The sequence below is a fragment of the Mustelus asterias genome, chromosome 6 (assembly GCF_964213995.1).
Source record: "Mustelus asterias chromosome 6, sMusAst1.hap1.1, whole genome shotgun sequence".
Classification (NCBI taxonomy): Eukaryota; Metazoa; Chordata; class Chondrichthyes; order Carcharhiniformes; family Triakidae; genus Mustelus; species Mustelus asterias.
The window spans coordinates 64130220-64157231 of record NC_135806.1 but is presented as its reverse complement, the minus strand read 5'-3'; the positions used below and the strand labels follow the sequence as shown (position 1 = coordinate 64157231).

Sequence of the window (27012 nt, the reverse complement as noted above, 5' to 3'; positions counted from 1 at the left end):
ATTTCTACTTCCTCTTAAGCCAGTCAGATCATCACTAAACTTGTGAGATGCCACTTGCACACATCTATTAGACTTTAATTTAATAGATAAATACAACCTTTGTTTTAAGAAACCCAAGATGGCAACCTATGTCAGCACAATCAGTCGACAACAAAATCTAATAGAGTTGAAATTTCTGAATTACAATGTGCAAAGTTACCAAATTATTAAAACTGTGACCATTTAAAATACACTTTTAATTTAATTTCTATTAGAAACTTTTTAAAATATTTAATGGAGATAAAATAAAATCAAGAACTACAGGAAGTATCTCCAAATTAGTTCATATACACATTCTATAGCTGCACTGGAACCATACAAAAAATAAGAGCTGTATACCATCAAGAATTCAATAACTTTTGATACTAATTCTTGATGTATGGTAAACAGATTACATTTCAAAGCCCGAACATTTATATCCCTTTAATGGGACAGAGCACAACATGTGAATTTCTGTCACAAAGTTTCAAGATCTGTCCAATCATGAAGTATAATCACTAAAAAGCTTAGGAACATATAAATTAGGAACAGGAGCAGGCCTTGAGGTACCTCGAGCCTGCTCCGCCATTCAATAAATTCATAACTGATCTGATTGTGACTTCAACCCCACATTCCTGCTTACTCCATACCTTTCACCCCCTTGTTAATCAAGAATCTATCTAACTTTGCCTTAAAAATATTCAAGGACTTTGCTTCCATTGCCTTTTGAGGAAGAGATTTCCAGAGACTCATGACCCTCAAGAAAATATTTCTGAGTCATACAGTGCAGAAAAGGCCCATCAGGTGTGCACCGACAATATCTACCACTAAAGGCACACTGATTCCATTTTCCTGCACTTGTCCCATATCCCTGAGTATTATATTTCAAGTGCTCATCCAAATTTTTTTTTAAAGGTTGTAAGGTTTCTGGCCTCGACTGCCTTCCAAGGCAGTGCGTTCCAGATTCCCACAACCCGAGTAAAAATGTTTTTTTCTCATATCGCCTCAACCTCCTACCCCTTACCCTAAAACTATGCCCCCTTGTGATTGACCCCTCAACCAAGCTGCTCCCTACTCACCCTGTCCATACCCCTCATAACCTTATGCATCTCAATCATGTGTCTCTCCACCCCCCCCCCTCCCCTCCCCTTTAGCTTTCACTGCTCTAAAGAAAACAATCCAAGCCTATCTAGTCTCTCCTTATAGCTCAAATGCTCCATCCCATACAACATTCTGGTGAACCTCCTCTGTGCTCCCTTTAGTGCTATCACGTCCTTCCTATATAGTGACAAGACCAGAGCACAGTACTCCAGCTGCGAGCTAGCCAATGCTCTGTACAACTCCACAACATTACCTCCTTGCTCTTATACTCTATACCACAAATGATGAAAGCAAGTGTCCCAAATGCCTTAACTATCCTATTCACGTGCTTTACTGACTTAAGAGATGTGAATAATTACCCCAAGATCCCTTTGTTCTTCTAAGCTTCCCAGTGTCCTGCATTAATTATATACTCCATCGTCTTGTTTCTTCTTCCGAAATGCATCACCCCACACTTATTAGGGTTAAATATCATCTGCTACTGCTCTGCCCTTCTGACCAACCCACCTATATCTTCCTGTAACCCACAACCATCTTCTTCACAATTAACTACCCTACTAATCTTGTTGTCCACAAACCTGCTTATAATCCCCCCCACATTTTCATTGATATCGTTTATGTATATAACAAACAATAAAGGTTCCAGTTCTGAACCTTTGGACACCGGCATGCAGTTACTCGTTCAGCCTTGTACCATATCCTTTGAGTCCTATTACTCAGCCAGTTTGTGATCCATCTCACCAAATTTTCCTGAACTTCATGTGTGCTTTAACCTTCTCAGTCAGTCTCCCATTTGGGACCTTGTCAAAAGCTCATCTCTGTCTTAAACGAACAACCCTTTATTTTTAAACAGCGACCCCTTAGTTCTAGATTCTCCCATAAGAGGAAATGTCCTCTCCACATCCACCTTGGCAATACCCCTCTGATCTAAAAGGTTTCAATCAAGTTATCTCTTACTCTTCTAAACGAGTAGATACAAATGTAATCTTACCATATCATTCATATTTCTCACAATGATATTTTCTAGTTTAATTAATCTGAAAAAGAATTTTGCATCTGATTTTGTCGGTGACATCCTATTATGTAAAATGTAGATATTCCAATTCATTGAACTTCCATATTCATCCTTACTTTTACTTTGCACCCGTAGTAGTTGGCAGTGGATAAGATGATCACTGGCACCCAACAATCATCTCTGGGTTTTTTGTCGCAAAGCTTTCAAAAGGAACTGATTTTTAATTAAAGTAAAACTGCTGTGAAAAATAGATTGTGAAGAATGAACAAAAAAATGCCAGTTTTACCCTGTTAATAGCTTTGTATTTGGAAAAAATAAAATAATAAAAAAGGCTGAAGCAAGCGTTTTATGTTTAAAAAAAATTGTTTTTGGCACAGTTTGTATTGGCCATAAATATATTAGCAGAAACAAGAGTACAGGAGATTTGAGGAAATCAAATCCAATAACTTCTTTCTCTTTTGATGAGAAAGGGAGGTTGTATTTATCTGAACCAGACGCAAATTTATTCATCTTACCAGCTAACATTTCAGTTACACAGATTTGACATTATCCATTATATCACGATTGAACAGAAATAAATGAAAGCACCATAACCTCTTGTGCAAAACTCTCCACCAGGAGAAAAATGTATTGTTAGTGCCAAAATACCAGAGATGCATTTTCACTTGCTTTCCCCTTCAAAACTCATTAAAACAAGATTCAGCTACACTCAATGGCCAAAATGAAATGTCAGTGCCTCAACACCACAAAGCCCATATTAGTGTTCATTTTACACTGGTGGCTTCAGTTAAACGTGAAAACTTTCTCCACAGCCACAGGTTCCTTTGATGTTAGGATTGTGGAATACAAATTCACTAGCGAGCTTATCTTCAGTATAGTCCATTTCTGTTCCTAAAAGTGTCAACTGTGCCTTCTTTTCAATGAATATTCGAACACCTGTAAGAGAAAATGAAAAGCCTTATCACCATGGGAAAAACAGCAAATAGGCATTCCTCTTTATACAACATCGTTCATCATTATCTCTGGAATCTTCAAAGGATCTATCCTTGACCCCCTCCTAGTTCTCATTTGCATGATGCCCCTTGACATCTTCCAAAAATGCAATGTCAGGTTGCATACTCGTATCAATAACACCTAAATTCGGATGGGAAAACTACAGCTTGTAGAAGCTTTTCATCCAGCCCTGGAGCTGCAGTAAGCTGGAAAACCTTGCCAGGTCATTCAGGAGTCCAGGAAATATTCTAAGGGACACAAATCAGAGACTTTGATCGAGAAAAGGACTCCGATTGCCTGTTCCTTCTGTAGAGTGACCTTTGATGAATGATAACATGAAGTTATCCAAGATAAGCTGAGGAGCAGTGGCTGGAGGAGGGCATTTTGTGAGGTGGATTGCAACTGCCATGTGAGGAGGTGAACATGAAGGAGCATTGCGAGCAACAATGTAACAAATCCTCTGATAACGTAGGAATATTTGCAATATCTTCTACGGTGAAGACTGATGCAAAAAATTTATTTAGCATAGCCGTTATTTCTTTGTCTGCTGTTATCAATTCACCCGTCTCGTTCAGTAGAGGTCCCACATTTACCTTAGCTGCCCACTTCCTGCCTATTTTTTATACTGCATGTAAGTTCTCTCTCAAAATTAATTTTCTCCCTTATGAAGTCTTTTGCTGCTGGATCCTAAACTTCCCAGTCCTCTGGTCTACTATCGCTTGCCCCTTTGTATATATTCTGATTTTCAATTTAACATTGTCTTTGACCTCCTGTGTTAACCATGAATTTCTCGTGGAATCCCTCTTTGATTGGGATCCAGCTGAGCATTTTGAACCAGTTGTTTGAATATCTGCCACAGCTCATCTGCTGACCTGTATCTTAGCTTGTTTACCCAGTTCACCTTAGACAATGTCTCCCTCATACCATTATAATTGCCCTTATTTAATTTGAAGACACTGGTTATGGACCTATGGCGTTCACCCTCAAATTCTATCTGGGATTCTACCCTATTGAGGTCACTACCCCTAGGGGATCCTTAACCACATGATCCCTTATTGATCCTTCTTCACTACACAAAACCAAATCTAAAATAGCCCGTCCCAGCTAGCCTTCACAATGTACAGCTTTTCAAAAAAATCCCTATGAACTCCACAAATTCTTCTCTGCTATCTTTGTTGCTTTGGCTTGTTCAATTACTGTGCAGATTAAAATCTCCCATCATTGCAGTTTCCTTCGAACATGCCCTTGAAACTTCCCCATTTATGTTCTTGAGGCGTTACATTTTGGGGATCTATAGGCTACTCCCAACCTAGTCTTTCTTCCCCTGCTACTCATGATTTCAACCCAAACCAATTCTACATCACTATCCACTGTCTTTACATCACGACTCAGCACTGCTCCGAAACTTCCCTTAATGAACAATGCTACCCCACCTCCTTTCCCTTTTGGCCTGTTCTTTTGGATCATTGTATACCCTGGAATGTTGAGCATCCTGTCCAGGTGACCCTGCAACCATGTTTGTGCAGTAGCTAATACATCATATTCTTATGTTGCAATCTGTGCTATCAATTCACCTGTCTCTATCTAAATGCAGGAAGCATTTGCAACAAGTACATTTAGCTTTGATTTTTTTTTTAAACAGTAGGTTACAATTCTGAATTTGCTACATGTATATTTTTGTTTATGTTTTCTGTCCCCAGCCTATCACACTATGACAGTCAAATTCCCCCTCACTATCCTGTGCCACCGCTCCCTCATATACCCCTGATTTTTTAAAACCTTCTATCCTTGGAACTCTCCTCTCCTAGTTAGGGCTCTTGTATGAGTCCTTGCTGTAATATAATGTTCATATGTTTTCTGTTGACACTAATGTTAGTGTACCTTTGAGATTTAAAAAAAAATCATATTCTCTGCAGCTCTCAGTGTTGCCAAGTTGTCTAAGGTTTTATTGTTCCTGCATCGCTAGGAGGAAGGTCATGTATCCTGGACAGCTCTTTTCTTGCTAGTGAATTTAAGGTTTCATTTTCGGTTTGGCTGCTGTTGGGGTTTAGAAGGGTGTGGACATCAGCCTGAAAGCAGTATCTCTTTCTCTCTCCTTGGTTTTGGAAATTCTGCTGGTTAGCTGAAAACAAGGCTTCTTGCCTTTCTGGAGTAGAGAATTTGCTGTTAGTGGCTTGAGTCTCTCCCTGGTGATCTGGGAAGTTGTTCTGAGGGTATCCAGAGGGCTACTAGAAGTTATAAGCCGAGAAGTCAGGATTTCAATTAACCAACCAAAGGACTCGTGAGCAGTTTTTGCTATGTTAAACCTGTGAAAAGGGTTTTTTGTTTACAGGGAGTTTTGTTTGATTGGAACATCCTAGATATATTTGTTAAGGGTTATACATTATCATGGTTGTTTTGGTTTTGTTGTAATTGATAAAAGTTATTGCCAATTTTCTTTCCATACATGTTAACTATATTCTTAAATAAACTTTATTTGATAAAAGCTCCCTTGTGGGTCATTTGAATCATACCCGAGGTGAAACATATCATGCCTATCTTAGCCAAATTCAAGGTGCAAAATTTATGATCCAGGCAGGTTCCATAAAACACTTGAGTTTCTGACCTGAACCATAACACTCAGACTGATCACTAACCTGCACTCCTACTTTTAATTTTGACTTTGCAATTTTCCACGCAACTGAAACTTCACCCCCACTCTTTAAAGTCCTCTCTACTTCTCTAGTTATTCAGACCACAAGAACACTGGTCCCAGCATGGTTCAGATGTAGGCCGTCCCAATGGTACAGCATCCACTTTCCCCAGTACTGATGCCAATGTCCCACAAACCGATACCCACTTCTCCCACACCAGTCTTTGAGCCACGTATTCATCGCTCTAATTTTATGTACTCTGTGAATTTGTATGTGGTTCAGGTAATAATCCAGAGATTATAACCTTGGAGGTTCTGTTCTTTAAATTTAGTGCCTAGGTGGACTAGATGAGCAATAGAAATAAACTTCATCCAAGAATTATGTTGATCAGCAGACCATTAATAACTACTATCTGTCCACAGTCTTTGCAGCTATCCCATCAGGATGTCCTTGACTGAAAATCCAAGATGAGAGAGGAGAAGCTCTACGAAAGCTACATTACAGGTTAAATACAAAAAGAAAATTTGTGGAGCCTTGTACATATTTTTAAGCTTATTTTGAATTAACAACTTTATTTAATTGTATGGTTCAGACTTCTAAACAGTGAAAGAATAACTAATGTTCTGCATCAGGGTTTCCTCAGAGAACTTCTGCTTCACCATGAAACTAAGCCATGGATAGTCAAACACAGCATGAGTATCTGATTTTATGTATATAAAGCTTTCACCATGCCATTAGTTTGAATTGTTAATTCCAATATGCTTGATATTAACAAGTTTTATAAGATTAATGAGTCAATGTAATTAATCTTTATAAAAGCTGTTAAATTTTTGCTTCTGCTAAATTCCTCAGTGAACCCAATTTATATTTATAGCCCAAGATGTAGAGTCAGTCAGTACTCCGATGTCAGTTATTGTTCCAAAATAAATAATTGACATTGTTAATTTGGGGCATAAGGGCTTGGGTGCATAAGCAATCCTTTATGCTAAAAGGTAAAGTATCTGGCAAGCACTGAAATCACAAGGACAAAAATTTTATAGGTTTACCTAATTACTGCCATCAGTGTTAAAATTAGTTGAAGTAAACAAATTCAACTGTTAAGTGTTAATTTACTTTGGATCATATTTCATTGAGTGTTTGCAAGTATACAAGAAAGTTATATAATGCAATGATTTAATAGATGCAACTTTATTATGAAGATTTTAAAATGCTGATTTTGTCATGAAGTGGATAACTAATTTATTAATTAATAGACATTTATATATAGCTGCAATTTCACACCATGGAGCAATGGAGAGCGAGCCTAGTAAACAAAGAATGGGCTCCATGCAAGTATATGGATCACAATCTTCTTAGACAGTCTCTTGGGGTCAAGCATGACTTGTTTCCACTTGAGCTCTGAGATGGCTGATCAGGTCTGCCACGTGTGGCAGGTGGTGCTTGAAGCATCAGGTAGTTAGGTTGTTTGGACGTTTGTGGTGCTTTCCCAAAAGAACCCCCTCCATTTTGGTCAGTCACAAGCCAAGATCTTGCGAGTCGATGGGTATTTTTAATGTCTTTAGGGAAGCTTTGAGGACATCCTTAAAGCATTTCTGATGTCCTGGAAACTTTATGTTGTGTCCGAGTCCCAAATAGAGCAGTTCTTCAGGAGCCTGGTGTCAGGCAAAGGAGCGGCATATCCTGTCTAGCACAGCTGGTTTTGAGTGATTAGCACTTCAATGGTAGACAAGTTGGCTTGGGAGAGAATGCTTATATTGTTTAACCACCTTTATTGCTACCAGATTTGAAGGATCTTCTGAAGGTAATGTTGGTGCTACTTCTCCAGAGCTAGTGTATGTAGTCCAAGTCTGAAATATATAGGAGCACAAGGATCACTACTGCTCATGGCTTTAAATCATGACCGTAGTCCAAGATTTGAGATCCTGGTCCTCAAATATTCATTTCCTCAATCAATTGAAGGCAAAGCTGGCTTAGTGAGGACGAAGATGAATTTCATAATTTATGATGGCCTTCGAGAGATACAGAATATGGTCTACATTTTCCAGGATCTAGTCATTGATCTTATCGCCGAGAGGAGACGTTTTGCTGTGCAAATTCGTTGGAACAGGACCCTAGTTTTTTAGGTGTTCAGTGAAAAGTCTGTTTTCTAATATGCTTCATAGGAGTCAACAGTGACTGGAGCTTAGTTGCGAGTGAGCACGCACAGAAGTGCCATCTATATACTAAATCTTTATGACTTGAGATCAGAATGGCTTTGCTTTGGATTTAACAGTTTCCCACCTGTTCTGTAGATTATCTCAACATCTGTGGACAATTTACTGGATATGAGGTACAATACTGCAGTGAGGAAAATGGAGAAGATAGACCATCTGATAATGGGCATCCAACAACACATGCAGGGATCTTCCATTCAAATAAAATTGAGATCTGGAATGGCAGGACCTTCATGGACAACTCCAACAGTGACAGACCCGAGTGCCATACCATCATCATAGCTCAGGCACTCAGGCATTTTGACATCAACATTTTCACCTGAAGAGACTTGCAACCTGCAGGCAAAGGTCACTGAAGGAACAAGGCATTGGATTCATCTTTTGCTGGAAAGGCCTCATTGCCCAGCTAATTAACAGGGAATCAGCGTGCCACCATCAACACAAACATTCCTACACTCGAGACAACATATTCCCAAGCTTGAGTCTCAGTAGGTGACAAACAGACCCGCCTCAGAGGTTCTAACACCAGAGGATTTAGGAAGGTCACATCTCCAGAACAGCATGATGGGCAAGGTGTAGGGGTAGCAAACTCTAACAGAGTCCTCCTCCTCAAGAAATGTTTACAACATGACCTTATAACCAACACTCTGATCCACCAGCGAGATCAGCAGAAGACCTCATGGCAACACTCAAGGTCCAAACACTGGTACGTGCCCAACTAGTCTCACATTCCTCTTAGAGTGAAGGGCAAGTCTGGTAGAGGTAGGGAACACTGGATGATTCGGGAGATTGAAGCCCTGGTCAAGAAGAAGAAGAAGCATATGACAAGCATAGGCAGCTGGGATCAAGTATAGAGTTGTAGGAATAGAGTTAAGAGAGAAATTAGGAGGGCAAAAAGGGGAGATTGCTTTGGCAGATAAGGCAAAGGAGAATCCAAAGAGCTTCTACAAATACATAAAGGGCAAAGGAGTAACTAGGAAGCGAGTAGGGCCTCTTAAGGATCAACAAGGTCATCAAGATCCACAAGATATGGATAAGATCCTAAATGAATATTTCCTGTTGAGAAAAGCGTGGATGTTAGGGAACTTGGGGAAATAAATCGTGATGTCTTGAGTGTACATATAACAGAGGAGAAGGTGCTGGAAGTCTTAAAGCGCATCAAGGTAGATAAATCCCTGGGACCTGATGAAGTGTATCCCAGGGTGTCGTGGGAGGCTAGAGAGAAAATTGCAGGTCCATTAGCAGAGATATTTGAATCATCGACAGCCACAGGGTGAGATGCCTGAAGATTGGAGGGTGGCAAATGTTGTGCCTTTGTTTAAAAAGGGCTGCAGGAAAAAGCCTGGGAACTACAGGCCAGTGAGCCTCACATCTGAAAGTTGTTAGAAGGTATTCTTAGAGACAGGATCTACAGGCATTTAGAGATGCAAGGACTGATTAGGGACAGTCAGCATGGCTTTGTGAGTGGAAAATTTGATTGAGTTTTTTGAAGGGGTAATCAAGAAGGTCGATGAAGGCAGTGCAGTTGATGTTGCCTACATGGACTTTAGCAAGGCCTTTGTCAAGGTACCACATGGTAGGTTGTGGCATAAGGTTAAATCTCACAGGATCCAGGGTGAGGTAGCCAAATGGATACAAAATTGGCTTGATGACAGAAGACAAGAGGGTGGTTGTAGATGATTGTTTTTCAAACTGGAGGCCTGTGACTAGCGGTGTGCCTCAGGGATCGGTGCTGGGTCCACTGTTATTTGTCATTTATATTAATGATTTGAATGAGAATTTAAGAGGCATGGTTAGTAAGTTTGCAGATGACACCAAGATTGGTAGCACAGTGAAGAAGGTTATTGCGGATTGCAACAGGATCTTTATCAATTGGGTCAGTGGGATGACGAATGGCAGATTTAGATAAATGCGAGCTGATGCATTTTGGTAGATCGAACCAGGGCAGGACTTACTCAGTTAATGGTAGGGCATTGGGGAGAGTTATAAAACAAAGAGATCTAGGGGTACAGGTTCATAGCTCCTTAAAAGTGGAATCACAGGTGGTCAGAGGGATGAAGGCGGCATTCGGCATGTTTGGTTTCATTGGTCAGAACATTGAATACAGGAGTTGGGATGTCTTGAAGTTGTACAAGACATTAGTTAAGGCCACATTTGGAAAACTGTGTACAGTCCTGGTCGACTGTATTATAGAAAGGATATTATTAAAATAGAAAGAGTGCAGAAAAGATTCACTAGGATGCTACTGGGACTTGATGGTTTGAGTTATAAGGAGAGGCTGGATAGTCTGGAACTTTTTTCCCTTGGAGCATAGAATGCTGAGGGGTGATCTTATAGAGGTCTATAAAATAATGAGGGGCATAGATCAGCTAGATAGTCAATATCTTTTCCCAAAGGTACGGGAGTCTAAAACTAGAGGGCATAGGTTAAGGTGAGAGGGGAGAGATACAAAAGGGTCCAGGAGGGGCAATTTTTTCACATAGAGGGTGGAGAGTGTCAGGAACAAGCTGCCAGAGGTAGTAGTAGAGGCGAGTACAATTTTGTCTTTTAAAAAGCATTTAGACAGTTACATGGGTAAGATGGGTATAGAGGGATATTGGTCAAACACAGGCAATTGGGACTAGCTTAGTGGTTAAAAAGGGGCAGCATGGACAAGTTGGGCCAAACAGCCTGTTTCCATGCTGTAAATCTCCATGACTCTAGTCATCTTTCAAGCAAAGGTTCGTAAAGATCAGCAAATCCCCCACGCCATGACAGGTACATGACTGCTGGATTGATCATTGCCTTATCCAATCTCCCATTTCCATCAGCCTGGCCCCCAAACAGCAAAGGCAACAGAAGCAAGAAAAGTATCAAAAGGCCTCTGATCCTAAAATAAAAGCAAAATACTGCAGATGCTGGAAATCTCAAATAAAAACAGAAAGTACTGGAAAGAATCAGTAGGCCTGACAGCATCTGTGGAGAAACAAAACATTTCAGATCCGTGTGACTTCTTCCAAAGGGTCACATCAACCAGAAACTTAAGCAGCCATATAATTAAGGTGGTTAGAACAGCAGGCGAGAATTTGTGGCAATAAACTCCCTGACTCCCCAAACTCTGTGCAGCATCTATAGGGCAAAGGTTATGAATGTGATAGAATATTCCCCCATTGTTCGATGAGCGCAGCTTCAACAACAAGCTCAACATTATCCAGGACAAAGCTTCCCACTTGTTGAACATAAGAAATAGGAGCTTGTATAGACTATATAGCTCCTCACATTCTGAAAGGTCATTGACCTGAAACATTAACTCTGCTGAGTTTTTCCAGCATTTTATGTTTTTATTTCAAATTTCTAACAGCCACAGTATTTTGCTTTTGAATGATTCCAGTCATATTTGTTTGGCTTTTAATGCCTACAGGGCAACTAGAATAAACAAAAATGTCCAACAAGATAAAGAAAGTAAACCTAAGGCTATGTTTCAGATAAAACTGTGCAACTGAACAAAAGGCTGTGACAGGCAAATTTACAAAAGCTGTCAAGTAAGTATTTCCTTACACAGTGGACAATCAGCAGTTAGAATACAAGAATAGTTGAGATCAAGATATGGGACTCATTTAAGAAACAGATTTGGAAATTGGAAGACAGTAGAATTAATATTCTAAAGGACAGCATTAAATGAGCCAAAAGGATTTTCTGCTTCCATGTTTATCTTATGATCCTGTGAACCCCATTAACATTACATCTGACTAACACAGCAAAAATCAGCCATTGAGTCTGAATAGTTGCCACAGCGGGCTTTGTGTTGATGTCAGTGTGAAACATGTTCTATTTTGAGTTTTATTTCATTTTGCATACTCATTTTTAAGCATCCAAATAGGCTATGTACTGCAGGAAAGTTGCAGTTTGCAATAGGTCACTTGAGGTTCTACAACAATATTTTTGGTAAACCCTTAAAGTGTGAGGAAATATGATGCAGATTAAGGTCTGGACTAGATGCTTCAGTATTTACAATATACAGCAATTATTTAGAATACAGCACAGAAACTGATAGGAAACACCTATAGTGTGTGCATATAACGAGTATACTTACCGTCCTGGATTACTTCTTCGTCTGATTCTCTTTTCTCCTTTGTGTATTCTAAAGTATAAGACAGACCATTGCATCCTCTAGTTCGAACTCCGATCTTCAATCCAATCTATCAGAGAATTACATTTTGTTTTTAAAAAGTTGTGCACTTCCTTAATTATATTTTACTGTCCAAGAAATATTTAAACCATTTTAAGATTAATATAGATACGCTACAAAGTACTTTACTCTTTGAATCAATCATGCCCAGCACTGTAAACATTATGGATATCGAAAAGCTTACATTTCAGTAAAGGCCAGGGCTAATTTCACGGTTTTAGTTTTATTTCCCACCAAAAAAAAACTTAAAATAGTTATTTATATTCAGAACACACTTCTTGTTGGAGGCCAAACATCTCAGCCCCAGGACATTGCCACAGGAGTTCCTCAGAGTAGTGACTGAGGTCAAGCCAGCTTTAGCTTCTTTGTTAACAACCTTCCATTGACCATAAGATCAGAAATGGGGATGTTCCCTGAAGATTGTAAAGTGCTCAGTGCCATTTTCAACTCCTCAGATACTAGCAGGCCATGCTCACTTGCAGCAAGACCCAGACAACATTCAGGCTTGAGCTCATAAGTGGCAAATAATTTTCATGCCACACAGGTGCCCAGCGATGACCATTCCTCAAATAAGAGATCATTTAACCACCTCCCCCTGACTTTCAACTGCATTACCATCACTGACACTCCCATCATAAACATTCTGGGGTTACCATTGCCCAGAAATTTATCAACCATGTAAATATGGCTACAAGACAAGATCAGAGACTAGGAATTCAACAGCAAGTAATTTAACTCCAAGATCTGTCCACTATCTAAGTTTATTAGTGTCACAAATAGGTTTACATCGACACTGCAATTAAGTCACTGAAATCTAAAAGGCACAACTTCGGAGTATGATGGAATATCCTCCACATGCCTGGATGAGTGCTCCAACAACAATTAAAGAAACCCAATACCATCCAGGACAAACCACTTGGTTCAGGAGCCTTAAACATCCACCCCTTCTATGACCAGAAGACAAGTGGCAGCAGTGTACACCATCGACAAGATGCACCGCAGCAATCACCAAGCCTTCTTTAACAGTGCCTTCCAAACCTCTGACTTCTACCACCAATAAGAACAAGGGCAGGAGATGCATAGAAATACCATCACCTGCAAGTTCCCCTACAAGTCACAAATCCTGACTTGAAACTGTATCGCCATTCCTTCACTGGTGCTGCGTCAAAAATCAGGAACTTCTTTCCTAACCACGTTGGAGATGTACCTGCCCTACGTGGACTGCAGCATTAAGGTAGTGGCTCACCATTACCTTCCCACTGGAAATTAGTGATGGGCAACAATTGAAGGCCTTTCTAGCAAAGCTCACATCAGATGAATGAATAAAAAGGTATATACTAACTAAAATAGCTTTTAATTCAGTGAAAGTTGTAACATTTATATTGTGTATTCAGCCCAATAATCTGAATAAAAGCCAGGGTTTTCTCAAAGGAGAATGCTAACATAAGTTGAAAATCCGTGACAAGTACATCAATGTACAAGCTGCTATCAAAAGGAAAGTTAAAATAAATTTTACACAATATAAATAGCATCACTATATCTGTATGTGCTGCAAATAAAAGCTTTCTTTAAAAAAAACTCATTTTTGTTTTTGAAATATTGCCCATCTTTTCCTGGTGATACTTACATATTCAGGCTTTTCCTGAAGCAGCTGTTTAATTTTATTAACAGCTAAAGGAGTCTAGATAAGGAGAAAAAAACAAGTTTACATGTTTAACAATGGTTTCAATTTTAAAGTGACGCCCACATAATTTAAGAATCTATCAAAATTATAATACTGAACTTGATTTCTTGTCAGAAAATTTAGGAACACTGTCACATTTCCTCATGTAAGAAGTCTCACAACACCAGGTTAAAGTCCAACAGGTTTATTTGGTAGCAAAAGCCACTAGCTTTCGGAGCGCTTGACTCACCCGACAAAGGAGCAACAAGCGCTCCGAAAGCTAGTGGCTTTTGCTACCAAATAAACCTGTTGGACTTTAACCTGGTGTTGTGAGACTTCTTACTGCGTTTACCCCAGTCCAACGCTGGCATCTCCACATCATGACATTTCCTCATGTGAAAGTGGAGACTACGGCTACTTTCTAACAAACACCCACCTAGTTCCCACAATTGAAGTTATCTATTTTCTTCCAATCCAAAGCGCACTTAAAAGGTGTAATCATTATCTTAGTTTGAAAATGCTATAGATTCATGGGATATAAACACAACATCCCTTTAAAGAGGAGGCAAGTTTTATTATTGTGCTGGGTATTTGACATGCGTGGAAATCTATCACCATATTTAAGAGTCAAATGAATGTACTAAAAACAGTTTTACGAATTTATATTTGCTAGATGGTCTCTCACATTGGGACCTCCATAAACTTGAGGTCATCCAAAATTCTGCTGTCCATGTCATAAATTGCACCAAGACATGCCCCACAATCACTGTTGTACTCAATGCTTAACCAGAAATCAATGTCGATCAAAATCTTGATTCTAAAATTCTCATCCTTCAAATTCCTTCATGGCCTTATCTCTTCCTATTCACAATAATCTCCTTCAGCCCCACAATCCTCCAAGATATCTGCGCTCCATTAATTCTGGCCTTGCGTGCATTCCTGACTTTAATTTCTCCACCATTGGTAGCCATGCCTTCAGTCTCCTAGGTCACAAGCTCTGGAATACTCTCCATACATCTCTCTCTGCCTTACTTTTCCCCTGTAAGACACACCTTAAAGCCTCATATTTTGACCAAGGTTTTGGTCACCTGATCTATATGTCCTTACATGGCTTGGTGTCATACCTTGTTTTATAATGTTTCTATGAAGAGCCTGGGCATTTGTATTACATTAAATATAAGTTGTAACTGCTGCTGATAATGAATATACACTTGGGGACATACCACTTATCCAAGACCAGAGATCTAAGGCATTGGTTGCCAGAACCAATGATAAAGGACCCACTCGCCAGTCAGGAGTACCAATGGAGTTCGAATAGCTAAAACTGCAGTTTACCAGCAGAGAGCACTATATGCTTCCCAAAGCTTGTCTAGACCCATGTATGATCATTGGTTTGCAGATTTATTTTAGCCTTGAGTAGAAAGAGTTTAAGCCTCTAATGACTAGTCGAAACTTCACATTCTTCTAATCAAATCAATAAAAAGTTCCTGGAATACTGAAGACTTGACTATTTTCAGATTACCGAGTTTATCAAAGAGGGATAACTGAATTTGCAACTCCCATCATTGGGGCTGTCATTTTGCAGCCATTTCAACCACAGAGAGGCTAATGAGCCTTTCCATGGGGAAAGACATTTGTCACTAGCCAGTCATTAGACAATTAACAAGCATGAATTGGAGCACCTTCTAGGTAGATGGCAGATACCAAGACATCAACACAAGCAGCATCCCATCCCAAATGACCACAAGATGCATGACTGCACTCAACCTAATCTGACTACAGCATGGATTAGCAATAAAGCCCATGAAATGGTGTCCGCCGTCTATTTTGCAAATGCAGTATTTCAGCAGCAGTTGCTTACTTCACTGCAACCCACTCATTTTAAAGTACTGAGCTCTGGTTATATGTTTTCATGCCTGGCCTTCAGATAATGTCTTGAACAGCAGTTACCTTGCTTCCTTTAATATCCTTCCTAAATAACTGGACAGAGTTAAGTGTAGCCAAACTGGTGATTTAGATAGGATTAGCATCATCACTTGTCTTTTATGCTCTGTACCCTTGTAAAAGTTTCTATGAACTTCCTAACCCCTCAGTTCAGCTTTTTTCAAATTTTATCATTTAGTATAAATGTCCCCTCTTATTTCATCTATTGCTTTCCTTTTACATTTGATTTCAGACTCATATGCCTGTGCTCCTGCACAGGTACAAGTAAGGCTGCCTTTGAAGGGTCCTCACTGGTTTCAAAATCCAGAGGATATCCATCATGGGCAGCTCATGTCAGAACAGGAGACCAAGCAGGCTGCCTCCGGCTCAGATGAAGCCACAGGGGTAGTTTATTACAGAAGTAATAGAATGCATAACATTGCACAAAGAGATTCACTCAGGTGGTAACAGATTTAATGTTTTATTATTGCTGTTTATTCAACAAAAGTATGAATTTATTCAATGAAAGCATGAATTTATATGAGCATTTCATTCCCATGGCCCTCCTATTCCTCCTTTACCCAGATGTTCACTCCCTAGCTCATTGATCGTCACCGACTTGACCATGCCATTTCATGTGACTTCATTACCCCTATCATAGTATCAATCACAAGTAAGGTAGTCTCTAGTTTAGTCCCACCAAAATCATCTTCCCCCTACTTCCTTTTGTATCCTCCCTCGAAAAAAACCTCTCCTCCACACCCCACCCCCCCGGCCCAATTTCACCTAGAACTGCATTCTCAAATTCTCAGCAACTTAGCCTAGGGCCTTGGTTCACTATGTCATTTATGCAGCTACCATTCTGCCCAACCATTCAATCTCATTACTCTGTCTAACCCTGGTTCTTCTCTCAGCTTCGCACTCAGGCTCAAGGGATTCAGACTTGCTATAGATGTGCTGGAGAACTTAGTGGTTAATCATCAGATCTGACTGGACTACATAACGATCTATTCGGTCCTGCTCTCAACTGCAAAAATTATCTCAGGATCATTCTGGAATACCAAGATAACACCTGGCTTCTTTTCGCAACTGCTTGCCATCTTCTTAAACTCCCTCCCCCAACCTCACCTCCAATGTACAAGAAACAAATGGATTTCTTTGTCACCAAGACAGAGCAATCCAATCAGTAACCTCTGCCACTTCCCTGCCTTTCCCTAATCCATTGGGCCAAACTTGCTTGATGGCTTCCACCTGCCCTAGCATTGAACTGGTTTCCTTCTCTAGTTTCTCCTTCATTTCACTCTTATCTTCCCTGAGCCCATCTTGTCCATAAAGGCTCACCTCCTGTTTGCTCGGCTCTATTCCCAAAACTTTCTGGCTCCTTTGTCAACAAGCATTGATAACGGTTCTCTCTCTTTCAATATTGTCAGTATTACCCACTACCAGCCTTTGACCAAAGTTTGCAGATGACATGAAACTTGGAAGATTTAAACTGCGAAGAGGACAGTGCAAAACTTCAAAGGACAGGACATAGACAAGTTGGTGGAGTGGACAGCTAGGTGGTGGATGAAGTGCAATGTGGATTTCCTCTGGGTGCTCCGCTTTCCTCCCAGTCCAAAGATGTGCGGGTTAGGTTGATTGGCTATGCTAAAGTGACTGTGTCAGGGGATTAGTAGGGTAAATATGGGGAGTTACGGGAATAAAAGGCCTGGGTGGGATTGTGGTCGGTGCAGACTTGATGGGCCGAATGGCCTCCTTCTGCACTGTAGAAATTCTATGGAGAAGAGTGAGGTGATGCATTTTGGTAGGAAGTACATGGAGAGACAATATAAAATAAGGGATGAACTTCTTAACGGGGTGCAACAACAGAGGGACCTGGGTGTATATGTGCATAGATCATTGAAAGTGGCAGGACAGGTGGAAAGAGTTGTTAATAAAGCACATAATATCATGGGTTTTATTAATAAGGTCATAAAGTACAAGAGCGAGGAAGTTATGTTCAACTTGAAAAAAGGCACTAGTTAGACCTCAGGTGGAGTATCTTGTAAAGTTCTGGGCTCCACACTGGAAAGGATTTGAAAGCGTTGCAGAGTGTGCAGAAGAGGCTTACAAGAATGGCTCCAGGGATGAGAAACTTCAATTATGAAGATAAATTTGGAAAGGTTGGGACAATTCTCTTTGGAGATAAGGTTAAGAGGAAATTTGATAGAGATGTTCAAAATCATGTGAAGGCTGGACAGAGTAGATAGGGAGAAATTGTTCCCACTTGTAAAAGAATCAAGAATGAGAGAGTTTAAAATGATTTGCAAAAGAAGCAAATGTGATGTGGGGAAATTTTTTTTTTTAACATGAGTTGTTCAGATCTGGAACACACTAACTGGAATTATGGTGGAGGCAGATTCAATCAAGGCAGTTAAGAGGGCATTAGATGATGATTTGAAAAGAAACAATGCGCAGAGCTATGGGGAAACCACAGGGGGATGGCACTAAGTCATAATGCTCATTGTGAGAGCCGGTTAACACATGATGGCCTGAATGGCCTCCTCCTATGATGTAACAATTCTGTGAACCAAATGGCTCTGCAAATGACCACCCCTCCAAAACTTCCTTCCCGCTCCAAAATCTTTGAATATGTAGTCAACTCCCAAATTCACGACCATATTTCCTGGGACTCCATGTTTGAAGACAAAGTCACAAATCAGTCATTCTGTGACAAAAGGTAAACTATCCCTCCTCATCCTTATTAACCCATCTGCATAGTTGATCATAGCATTCTCTTCTAATACGACTCCACTGTCATACAGCTGGATGTAGCCACCAGGTTCTATTCTTATCTTGCTAATCAAAGCAAAAGAATCACCATCAATGATGTTAAAGGCTTGTAGGATGTAGAAAACCAGCAAGGGATACGCTGGAATAATCAAATCTGAAAGTACCAAAGGCATTTCAGCAACTGTTAGGTCGAGGCAAAATTGTAGTCAGGTAATTTTATGCAGGTGGAAAAAGGCAAGAAGGAGACAGTGGCATAGTGGTAATGTAACTGGATGAGTAGTCCCGAGGCTCATGCTCTGGAGACATGGATTCAAATCACATCATGGCAGCTGGTGGAGCTTTAATTTAAACAAATCTGGAATTGAAAGCTAGTCTCAGTAATAATAATCACAAAATTACCAATTGTTGTTTAAAAAACCTGAGTCACTAATGTCCGTAAGGGAATTAAATCTCCTGTCCTTAAGCTAATCTGGCCGATATGTGACTCTAGCAATGGAGTTGATTCTTAACTGCCCTCTGGAATGGCCTAGGAAATTACTCAGTTTAAGCACTATTAGGGATGGGCAATAAATGCTGGCCTTGCTAACAACGCCTGCATTCCATGAATAAATAATTTTAAAACGAGGGATAGTTTATCTTTGTTAACATCCAATTAGAATGTCATATGACTTTTATAATAGTCGTTTTGATACAATGGCAAGGTGAATCTTGATTCAAGGAATTAAACAGAGTTCAGAGAAAGATTAGCACAGATTTTGGAGGCAACAACATTCGAGGACTTGAACGAAGAAAGGGGAGGTCAGAGATGGGGCAGTATTTGTTTTTGGAAAAGAAGAGACTTTCTTAGCACCATTCATAACCATGAAACATCTCAATGCATTTTATAGCCAAATAAGTATTTTTGAAGTGTAATCACTGTTGGAATATAGGAAATGTGGCAACCAATTTTTCAACTGACTAGGACACTGGGAATAACTCCCCTGTTCTTCTTTAAAACAGTGAAAGAGGATCTTTTACAATCCATCTGAGGGGGCACTTGGGACATCAGTTTAACATCTTATCTAAAAGGCAATGCAGTATTCCCACATGCCCAGTCTTGATTTTTGTGCTCAAGTCTTGAATTTGAACCTGGAACCTACTGAGCAAGGCAGGGAGGGCAATTTAAGAAGTGGTGGTGAAACCTGGTTTCATGTTTGCCCTAAATGAAAGCAAAATACCGTGGGCACCAGAAATCTGAAATAGAAACACAAGGGGCGATTCTCCCAGCCCACTGCGCTGCAAAAGCAGTGGGCCAGGACACTTGAGCGGAGGCCGTTCAGCGGGCTTCCCGCTGGGTGCTACAGCCTCTGCAAATCTCCGGACGCCGGATTTCCAGCACCGTCAACTCAGCGCCAGAAATCGGCATGGAGCTGAATAAAATATTATGTGATCATTTAAATACAATTTAAATGTAATTAGCAGGCCCAGGACTGAAGTCTCCAGGCTTCTAGCGTCTCCACCCCTGCCAGGAGTGTTTCACTCCAGCAGGGTTTACAACAGCCCCATTGCGGGGAGCTGGCGGCCTGACCCTGCTGTAGTGAAGGAGGGCCATGGAGGTCCCCCAGAGGGTCCGGGGGGGGGAGGAAGGAGGTGCCTTTGGGCATTGCCACCTTGGCAGTGCCAGCCTGGACCCCTGCCACTGCCCAAGGGGATGGGCCCAATAGGATTGGTGGGTGTGGGGGGTCCCGCTGTCACTTTGCAGTCCAGCTGGGCCAGAGGAAGGGAGACCAGCGAATGGGGCTGGCCACCAGGGTGGGGGAGGAAGACAGACACACACATTGGGGGGGGGGTGAGGGGTAGTGCCAACGATCGGGCCGTGGGGGAGGGTCACTTAATTAAAGGTAAGACCAGAAAATTGGGAATTTGAGCGTGCGGATCGATGCAAGTGACTGGGGAAGAGTTCACTTTCAGGGTCAGACATAGAATTCTGCTGAAAGGTAATCCACCTTAAACGTTATCCGTTTTCCTGACAATTGATGCTGCCTTGATCTGTTAAATATTTCCTGTTTTTATTAGAATGTGGGCTTGAGAAAAAGGAGAGACATGTGAACAGTGAACGATACAATATTATTTAATATAAATGCGAACCGTGGCGTATTTTTTAGAAATCAAATACTCGCAAAACGTGGGTGACGTTATTTCATTGGACAACCGTTAGTTTGAAATCTGCTGGCAGAGTTAACACGAAGAGACAAGATTCTCCAAGCAGCCGGAGTTGCAGTTTGTGGTGGGAGGGGGGAGCACAAAAACAAACAACTACAGCTCTACAGCCACCAGGACTGCATCCCACTGCCCGGGACCCCGGGGGGCCCCACAGCCCTCTAACCGGGACACCCAGGGGGGAGGGGGGCCCACAGCCCTCTAACCGGGACACCCAGGGGGGAGGGGGGCCCACAGCCCTTTAACCGGGACCCCCCGGGGGGCCCACAGCCCTTTAACCGGGACCCCCCGGGGGGGGGAGGGGGGAGCCCACAGCCCTTTTACCGGGACCCCGGCGCGAGCTACAACCGTTAAGCCCCAGGACCAAGTTTGTTTACGGCGATGAGATTGAAAATCCGCGGCCGCCTCACTTACCAAAGTAAGGGCTGCTCTGGTGGGGACCAGCCGCCTCCTGGCACTGACAGCTCTGATGGAGGCTCTCAATATGGAGCCGGACATGTTGTGGAGAGAGAGGAAAGGGGGACATCCCAACCCGCAGTATTAAGTAATCTGATTGGTGACGATAACAATCAACGGAGATCGCAGCCAATGGGAGAGCTTCATGGTAAGATGTGTCCGTCTTGTCAAGGTTACAGGATCAAAACAACAGTTATATAAGGAGGGTTAGTAACTGTTAGTAACATATAAATGTTATCCTTTATAGAATTTAGTTCAGAATTTTAACTATGGCTAACAATAATCAGAAATGCTTCAAACTCATCTGCTTAACCAATAACTGCTGTCTGAACTCTGGATAGGTCCAAAGACATCACATTTTCCTCAACCCACCCCCCCTTAACTCCCACATTAACCTTGAATATTAATCCCAATTCCATCCTAACTCAGAATATTAATTTCCTTAACCCCCAACCCCACCCTAATCCAGAAAATGCTGGAAAATCTCAGCAGGTCTGTGATGCACTATCAATCACGATACGATGACTCCAGTGAGTGAAATTAACAGACTTTTATTCACAAAGAATAGGAGCACACCCTTGTAGCTAACCTGGCCCAGACTGAGGCAAGGAGGAGGAACCATCACCGTTATACCTCGCTCTGGTGGAAAGGGAGGGGTCTCAGGTGGAAAGGGAGGAGTCTCAGGCCAGGTGAAGCATAGGTGTATCCAGGCATACACATGTAGTTACAGTGGTTCACCACAGTCTGACAGCATCTGAGAGTCCACGGACGCTGTCAGACCTGCTGAGATTTTCCAGCAGTTTTTGTTTCAAATTCCAGCATCCACAGTGATTTACTTTTAACCCATCCTAATTCAATCTACCCTAATCCTCCCCTAACCTGAAGGGGGTTATGCTGAGTTTAAACAAGACACTACGTCAGATGGAGTATTGTGTACAGTTCTGGGCACCGCATTGCAGGAAGGATATGAATGCATTGGCGAGAGTGCAGAAGAGATTTACAGGAATGGATCCAGGAATGAGAAACTTCAGTTATGAGGATAGGTTGGAGAGAAGAAGGCTAAGAGGAGATTTGATAGAGATGTTTAAAATTTTGAGGGGTCTGGACAGAGTCTGGAGGGAGAAATTGTTCCCACTTGTAAAAGGATTGAAAACAAGAAGGCAAAGGTTTAAAGTGATTTGCAAAAGAAGCAAATGTGATGTGAGAAGAAACATAGGAGTCTTACAAGCTTGCTCCACCATTCAATATAATCATGGCTGAATAGACATGTCAATGTCTTTTACACACACTATCCCTATAACCCCTTTACAATATTGTGAATCATAAATCTATATCGCTACCTTAAATATACTCAATGATTGAGCTTCCACAGCCTTCTGAGGCAGAGAATTCCAAAGATTCATAACCCTTTTGTGTAAAGAGATTTCACTTCATCTCGTTCCTAAGTGGCATCCCCCTTATTTTGAAATTGTGCCCCTGGTTCTAGATTCCCCAACCAAGGAAAACATCTTACCTGCACTGACCCTGTCTATTCCTTTAAGTATTTTGTAGGTTACAATGAGATCACCTCTCATTCTTCAAAAATCGAGTGAATGCAGGCCTGGTTTGCCCAATCTGTCTTCATAAGACAGTCCCTCCATTTCCACAAGTCTGGGGAACCTTCTTTGCAGTCCCTCTATGGCAATTATATCCTTTCTGCGGTAAGGGGACCAAAACTGCACACGGTACACCAGGTGCAGTCTAACAAAGCTTCTATACAATTGAAATAAGACTTCATTACTCCCATACTCAAATCCTATTGCTATAAAGGAGTTTGCATGTTCTGCCCGTGTCTGCGTAGGTTTCCTCCCACACTGCAACAATGTGAAGGTTAGGTGGATTGGCCATGCTAAATTGCCCCTTAGTGTCCCAAGATGTGTAAATTAGGGGGATTAGCAGGCTAAATATGTGGGGTTATGGGGATAGGGCCTGGGTAAGATGCTCTGTCAGAAGTCAGTGCAGACTCGATGGGCCAAATGTCCTCTTGCACTGTTGGGATTCTATGATTCTTTGAAAGACTAATATTCCATTAGCCTTCCTAATAGCTTGCTGCACCTGTTGGCCTTAAGTGACTTATTGATAAGGACACCCTTTGTACATCTACGCTTTCTAATTTATCATATAGGAAATATTCTGCACATCTGTCCTACCAAAGTGGATTACCATCCATTTTTTCATCTGCGATGTCTTGCCCACTCATTAAGTCTGTGCAAACCCTCTGTAGTTGCTTTACATCTTCCTCACTACACATTACCGCCGAGCTTTATATCTTCTGTGAACTTGGAAATTTTACATTGGTGCCCACATCCAAATCATTCGTATATATTGTCACAGCTGAGGCTCAAGTACTGATCCTTGCAGTACCCCACTAGCCATATCCTACCAATGCAAAAATTTATTCCTATTCTCTGTTATCTGCCTGTTAGCCAATCCTGAATCCATGACAGTATATTGCTTCCTAACCCATGTGCCTTTATTTTGCTGATGAACCTCCTGTTAAGGCTTATTAAAAGCCTTCTCAAAATCCAAAACACTATGCCCATCAACTCTGCTTTGTCAATTTTGTTAGTAAACATCCACAATAAACTCCAACAAGTTTGTCAAACATGATTTCCCCTCGTAAATCCATGTTGACTATGCCCAATCAGATCATGATTGTCCAAATGTCCATTTATCACATCCTTTATAATAGATTCTAACATTTTCCCCACTACTGATGTAAGGCGTAGTTCTCTGTTTCCTTTCTCCCTCCCTTCTTAAATAATGGGGTGACATTTGCTACCTTCCAATCTTCAGGAACAATTCCAGAATCTTTAGAATTTTGGAAGATGATCACCAATGCATCCACTATATAGCAACCACTTTCAACACTCTGGGATGCATAATATCAGGTCCCATTAAGTTCTCCAATGCAACCTTCCTACATATACTAATTTCCTTCAACTCCTTATTCTCTCTAGTCCCTTGGATCTCTACATCTGGGAGATTTTCACTACATCCTGTACCTTCCGTAGTGAAAACAGACACAAAGTAATCATTTAGCTTCTCTGCCATTTCTTTGTTCCCCATTATGAATTCTCCCAACTCTGTCTGTAATGGACCCACATTTCTCTTAACCAAATGCTTTACCTATAGAAGTTTTAAAATTCAATTTTATGTTTTTTTGCTAGATGGCATTCATATTCTGTTCTCCCATTTTTTTTTATCAGTTTCTTGGCCTTTTGCTGTATTCGAAAGACAACCTTCAATTTCACTCCTGTTTCTGGCAACTATATAAGCCTTTTCTTTTAATCTTATGCAATTCTTAACTCCCTTTGTTAGCCAAGGTTGTCTATTTTTTTGGGTTTTGAAGAAATGTATAGTTCTTTGAAGATTATCCATTGCCTATGCACAGTTGTACCTTTTAATGTATTTTCTCAATTTACCTCAGCCAATTTGTCCCTCATGCCTTCAGACTTTCATTTATTTAATTTTCATACCCTGCCTTCAGATTGAACTTCTTCACTTTCAAATATAATGTCGAATTCAACCATATTGTGGTCACTCGTCCCTAAAGGTTCTTTACAACTAGAGTATTAATTAACCCTTTTTCATGACATAATATCAGATCTAGAATAGACTGTCCCCTAGTTGGCTCCTCAACATGCTGCTCTAGAAACCCATCCCTTACACACTCCAGAAATTCATCTTCCACAGCATTAGTGCTCACGTGGTTTAACCCGTCTATGTGCAGATTGAAGTCACGTGATTACTGGATTACCCATGCTTCAGGATTACCGATGCTACATGCTTCTCTCAACTCCTAATTAGTACCATGCCCACAGTAGCATTACTATTAGATGGCCTATAAACAACTCCAACCAATGTCTTCTACCGTTGCTGTTTCTTAGCTCCATCCAAACAGGTTCCACATATAGTTCTTCTGATCTGAGATCCTCCCATACTACTGCATTGATCCTGTCCCTTATTATCTGCACAGCCATATATTTTCCTTTCTTATCTGTCCTTCCTAAATGTTGAATATCCTTGACTATTCAGGTCCCTGTCTTGGCCATAATGCAGCCATCTTTCGTAATGGCAATTATGGAAATTTTTTTTGCACAGTGAGTGGTTCAGGTCTGGAATGCTCTGCCTGAAAGTCTGGTGGAGGCAGGTTCAATTGAATCTATTACATCCTTATGATCACACTTGTCATCACAACAACAGCACTTCAGACAGTACACACTGAAACATCAGCATGGATTATGTGGTCAAATCACATGAGTAAAACTTGAGCCTATAACATTCTGACTTACCACTGAGTCAAGGCTGACAATAATTAGCTACAAAACAAGAATGTTCAAATGTATGAACTGCAAAGATTTCAGTGAGGTTTAACATACAATACACTAACACATTAGCTGTTTATGGTCCCAAACCCCTAAAAAACTTGCTAAGAATGAATTTCAATCAATATGACATAGGGCTGAACTTTCCTGGCTCCATAAAGATGGGTTTTGAGGTGGGAAAGGGCTGAGAAAATTGGGGCGAAGCCATGACAGAATGTCTCTTCAATGAATTCATGCCTTCGGGCACTTTCCCGGGGTGAATTGCGAACCCGATTGGCAGCCCGCTCCATGGAGGCAGGGAGCCAATTAGTCCTGCTCAGGGGCTGTTTGTCCTAGTGTAAGAATGTGTGTAGAAGCCACCAGCTCACTTGAAGGAGCCTCCTGGTGATAGCCAAGGGGACCATTAGAGACTCAATATCTCAATGATGAGACCGTACAAGGATGAAAAGCTTGTCCTATTCCTTAATAGTCCTGCAGTGGTGTTTTCACTCTAACCCAATAACCTAGCCTGCCACCTTCAGGGGTGCTGCATTAGCAACATGGGAGGTTTTGAAAGCCCCATATGGGCCTGATGTCAGAGTCCTGACACCCACTGGAAAACCTAGCCCATGATATCTAACTAGTTAACTAAACCCAACTTCAAGCACTCACCCACTTTTCATACACGATGAGATTGAATCTAAAGCTATCGGTTTTGATATGGTAGCCATTTTTTTAATGTTTCAGTGGCTGTGGGCATCGCTGGCTTTGGCTCTTGAGAAATGAGCTGCCTTGTTGAATCATCTCATAAGTGAACTAATGGCACAGCATCTCAAGTGAAACTCTGGTTTGGTAAAGAATTTTGGGCGTTGAAGCATTTGGAATAATTATTACCTGGGTTGTATAGTTGATGAAAATTTTTACATTTCTAACCAAATTTAATATTAGATTTTGCTTCCCTTTTTCAATAACCATATAAAGAGAAAGGATGCGGGTAAAGTTGGGGTATTCAATATCATACAAATTTACACTGTACAGTATTTTATGAATTTAAAAGGATAAAAAAATGACAATGAATTATTTTTTAAAAATGTTGATAAATGTTTATCCAAAAGTATGTTCAATAGCATATGTAAAGAGAAATAGTTACATTAATGTTTTGGGTGTAAACGCTGGGTGGACCAAAGATGTGCCAGCTGTGTTAAGGAGATAGGGTTGTTGTTTACGGATTAGCAAATAGATAGTTTCACTTTGACTGGGCGTGGGGAGAAATAGAGAGAAGGCAGCATGATTTAAATGTATTTTGTCGGACCAGTAAATAATTTGTAATGCAGAGAAGCACTTATTTTTTGTTCACAGGATGTGGGCATTGCTGGCTAGGCCAGCATTTATTGCCCATCTCTAATTGTCTTTGAGAAGTTGGCAGTGAGCTAGCTGCCTTCTTGAACTGCTGCAATACAGATGTTGTAGGTACACACCCACAGTACTGTTAGGAAAGGAGTTTCAGAATTT

General features: G+C 41.0%; 1 protein-coding gene across 2 annotated transcripts; it reads right to left on the bottom strand.

The window, feature by feature from the left end:
* Window positions 1-217: 217 nt before the first annotated feature.
* On the bottom strand, window positions 218-21231 carry LOC144494903 (iron-sulfur cluster assembly 1 homolog, mitochondrial-like). 2 transcript variants are annotated; one of them, XM_078214436.1, is made up of 4 exons: window positions 21113-21231; window positions 13769-13822; window positions 12046-12151; window positions 218-3070 (listed from the first exon to the last, which is right to left on the bottom strand). In XM_078214436.1, the coding sequence occupies exons 1-4, from the start codon at window positions 21194-21196 to the stop codon at window positions 2922-2924; spliced, it is 393 nt and encodes a 130-aa protein (XP_078070562.1). In that variant the 5' UTR covers window positions 21197-21231; the 3' UTR covers window positions 218-2921. The 2 variants fall into 2 exon arrangements, with proteins under 2 accessions (XP_078070562.1, XP_078070563.1); XM_078214437.1 differs by lacking the exon at window positions 13769-13822 and having other exon boundaries at window positions 1718-3070.
* Between the last annotated feature and the right edge of the window lie 5781 nt (window positions 21232-27012).

Coding starts and splice junctions, on each gene's coding strand:
- LOC144494903 (XM_078214436.1), bottom strand. CDS start 21,196: ATGTCCGGCTCCATATTGAGAGCCTCCATCAGAGCTGTCAGTGCCAGG. Junction 12,152..13,768: donor TTCAGGAAAAGCCTGAATAT/GTAAGTATCACC, acceptor ATTCTCTGATAG/ATTGGATTGAAGATCGGAGT. Junction 3,071..12,045: donor CGAAGAAGTAATCCAGGACG/GTAAGTATACTC, acceptor TTTCTCTTACAG/GTGTTCGAATATTCATTGAA.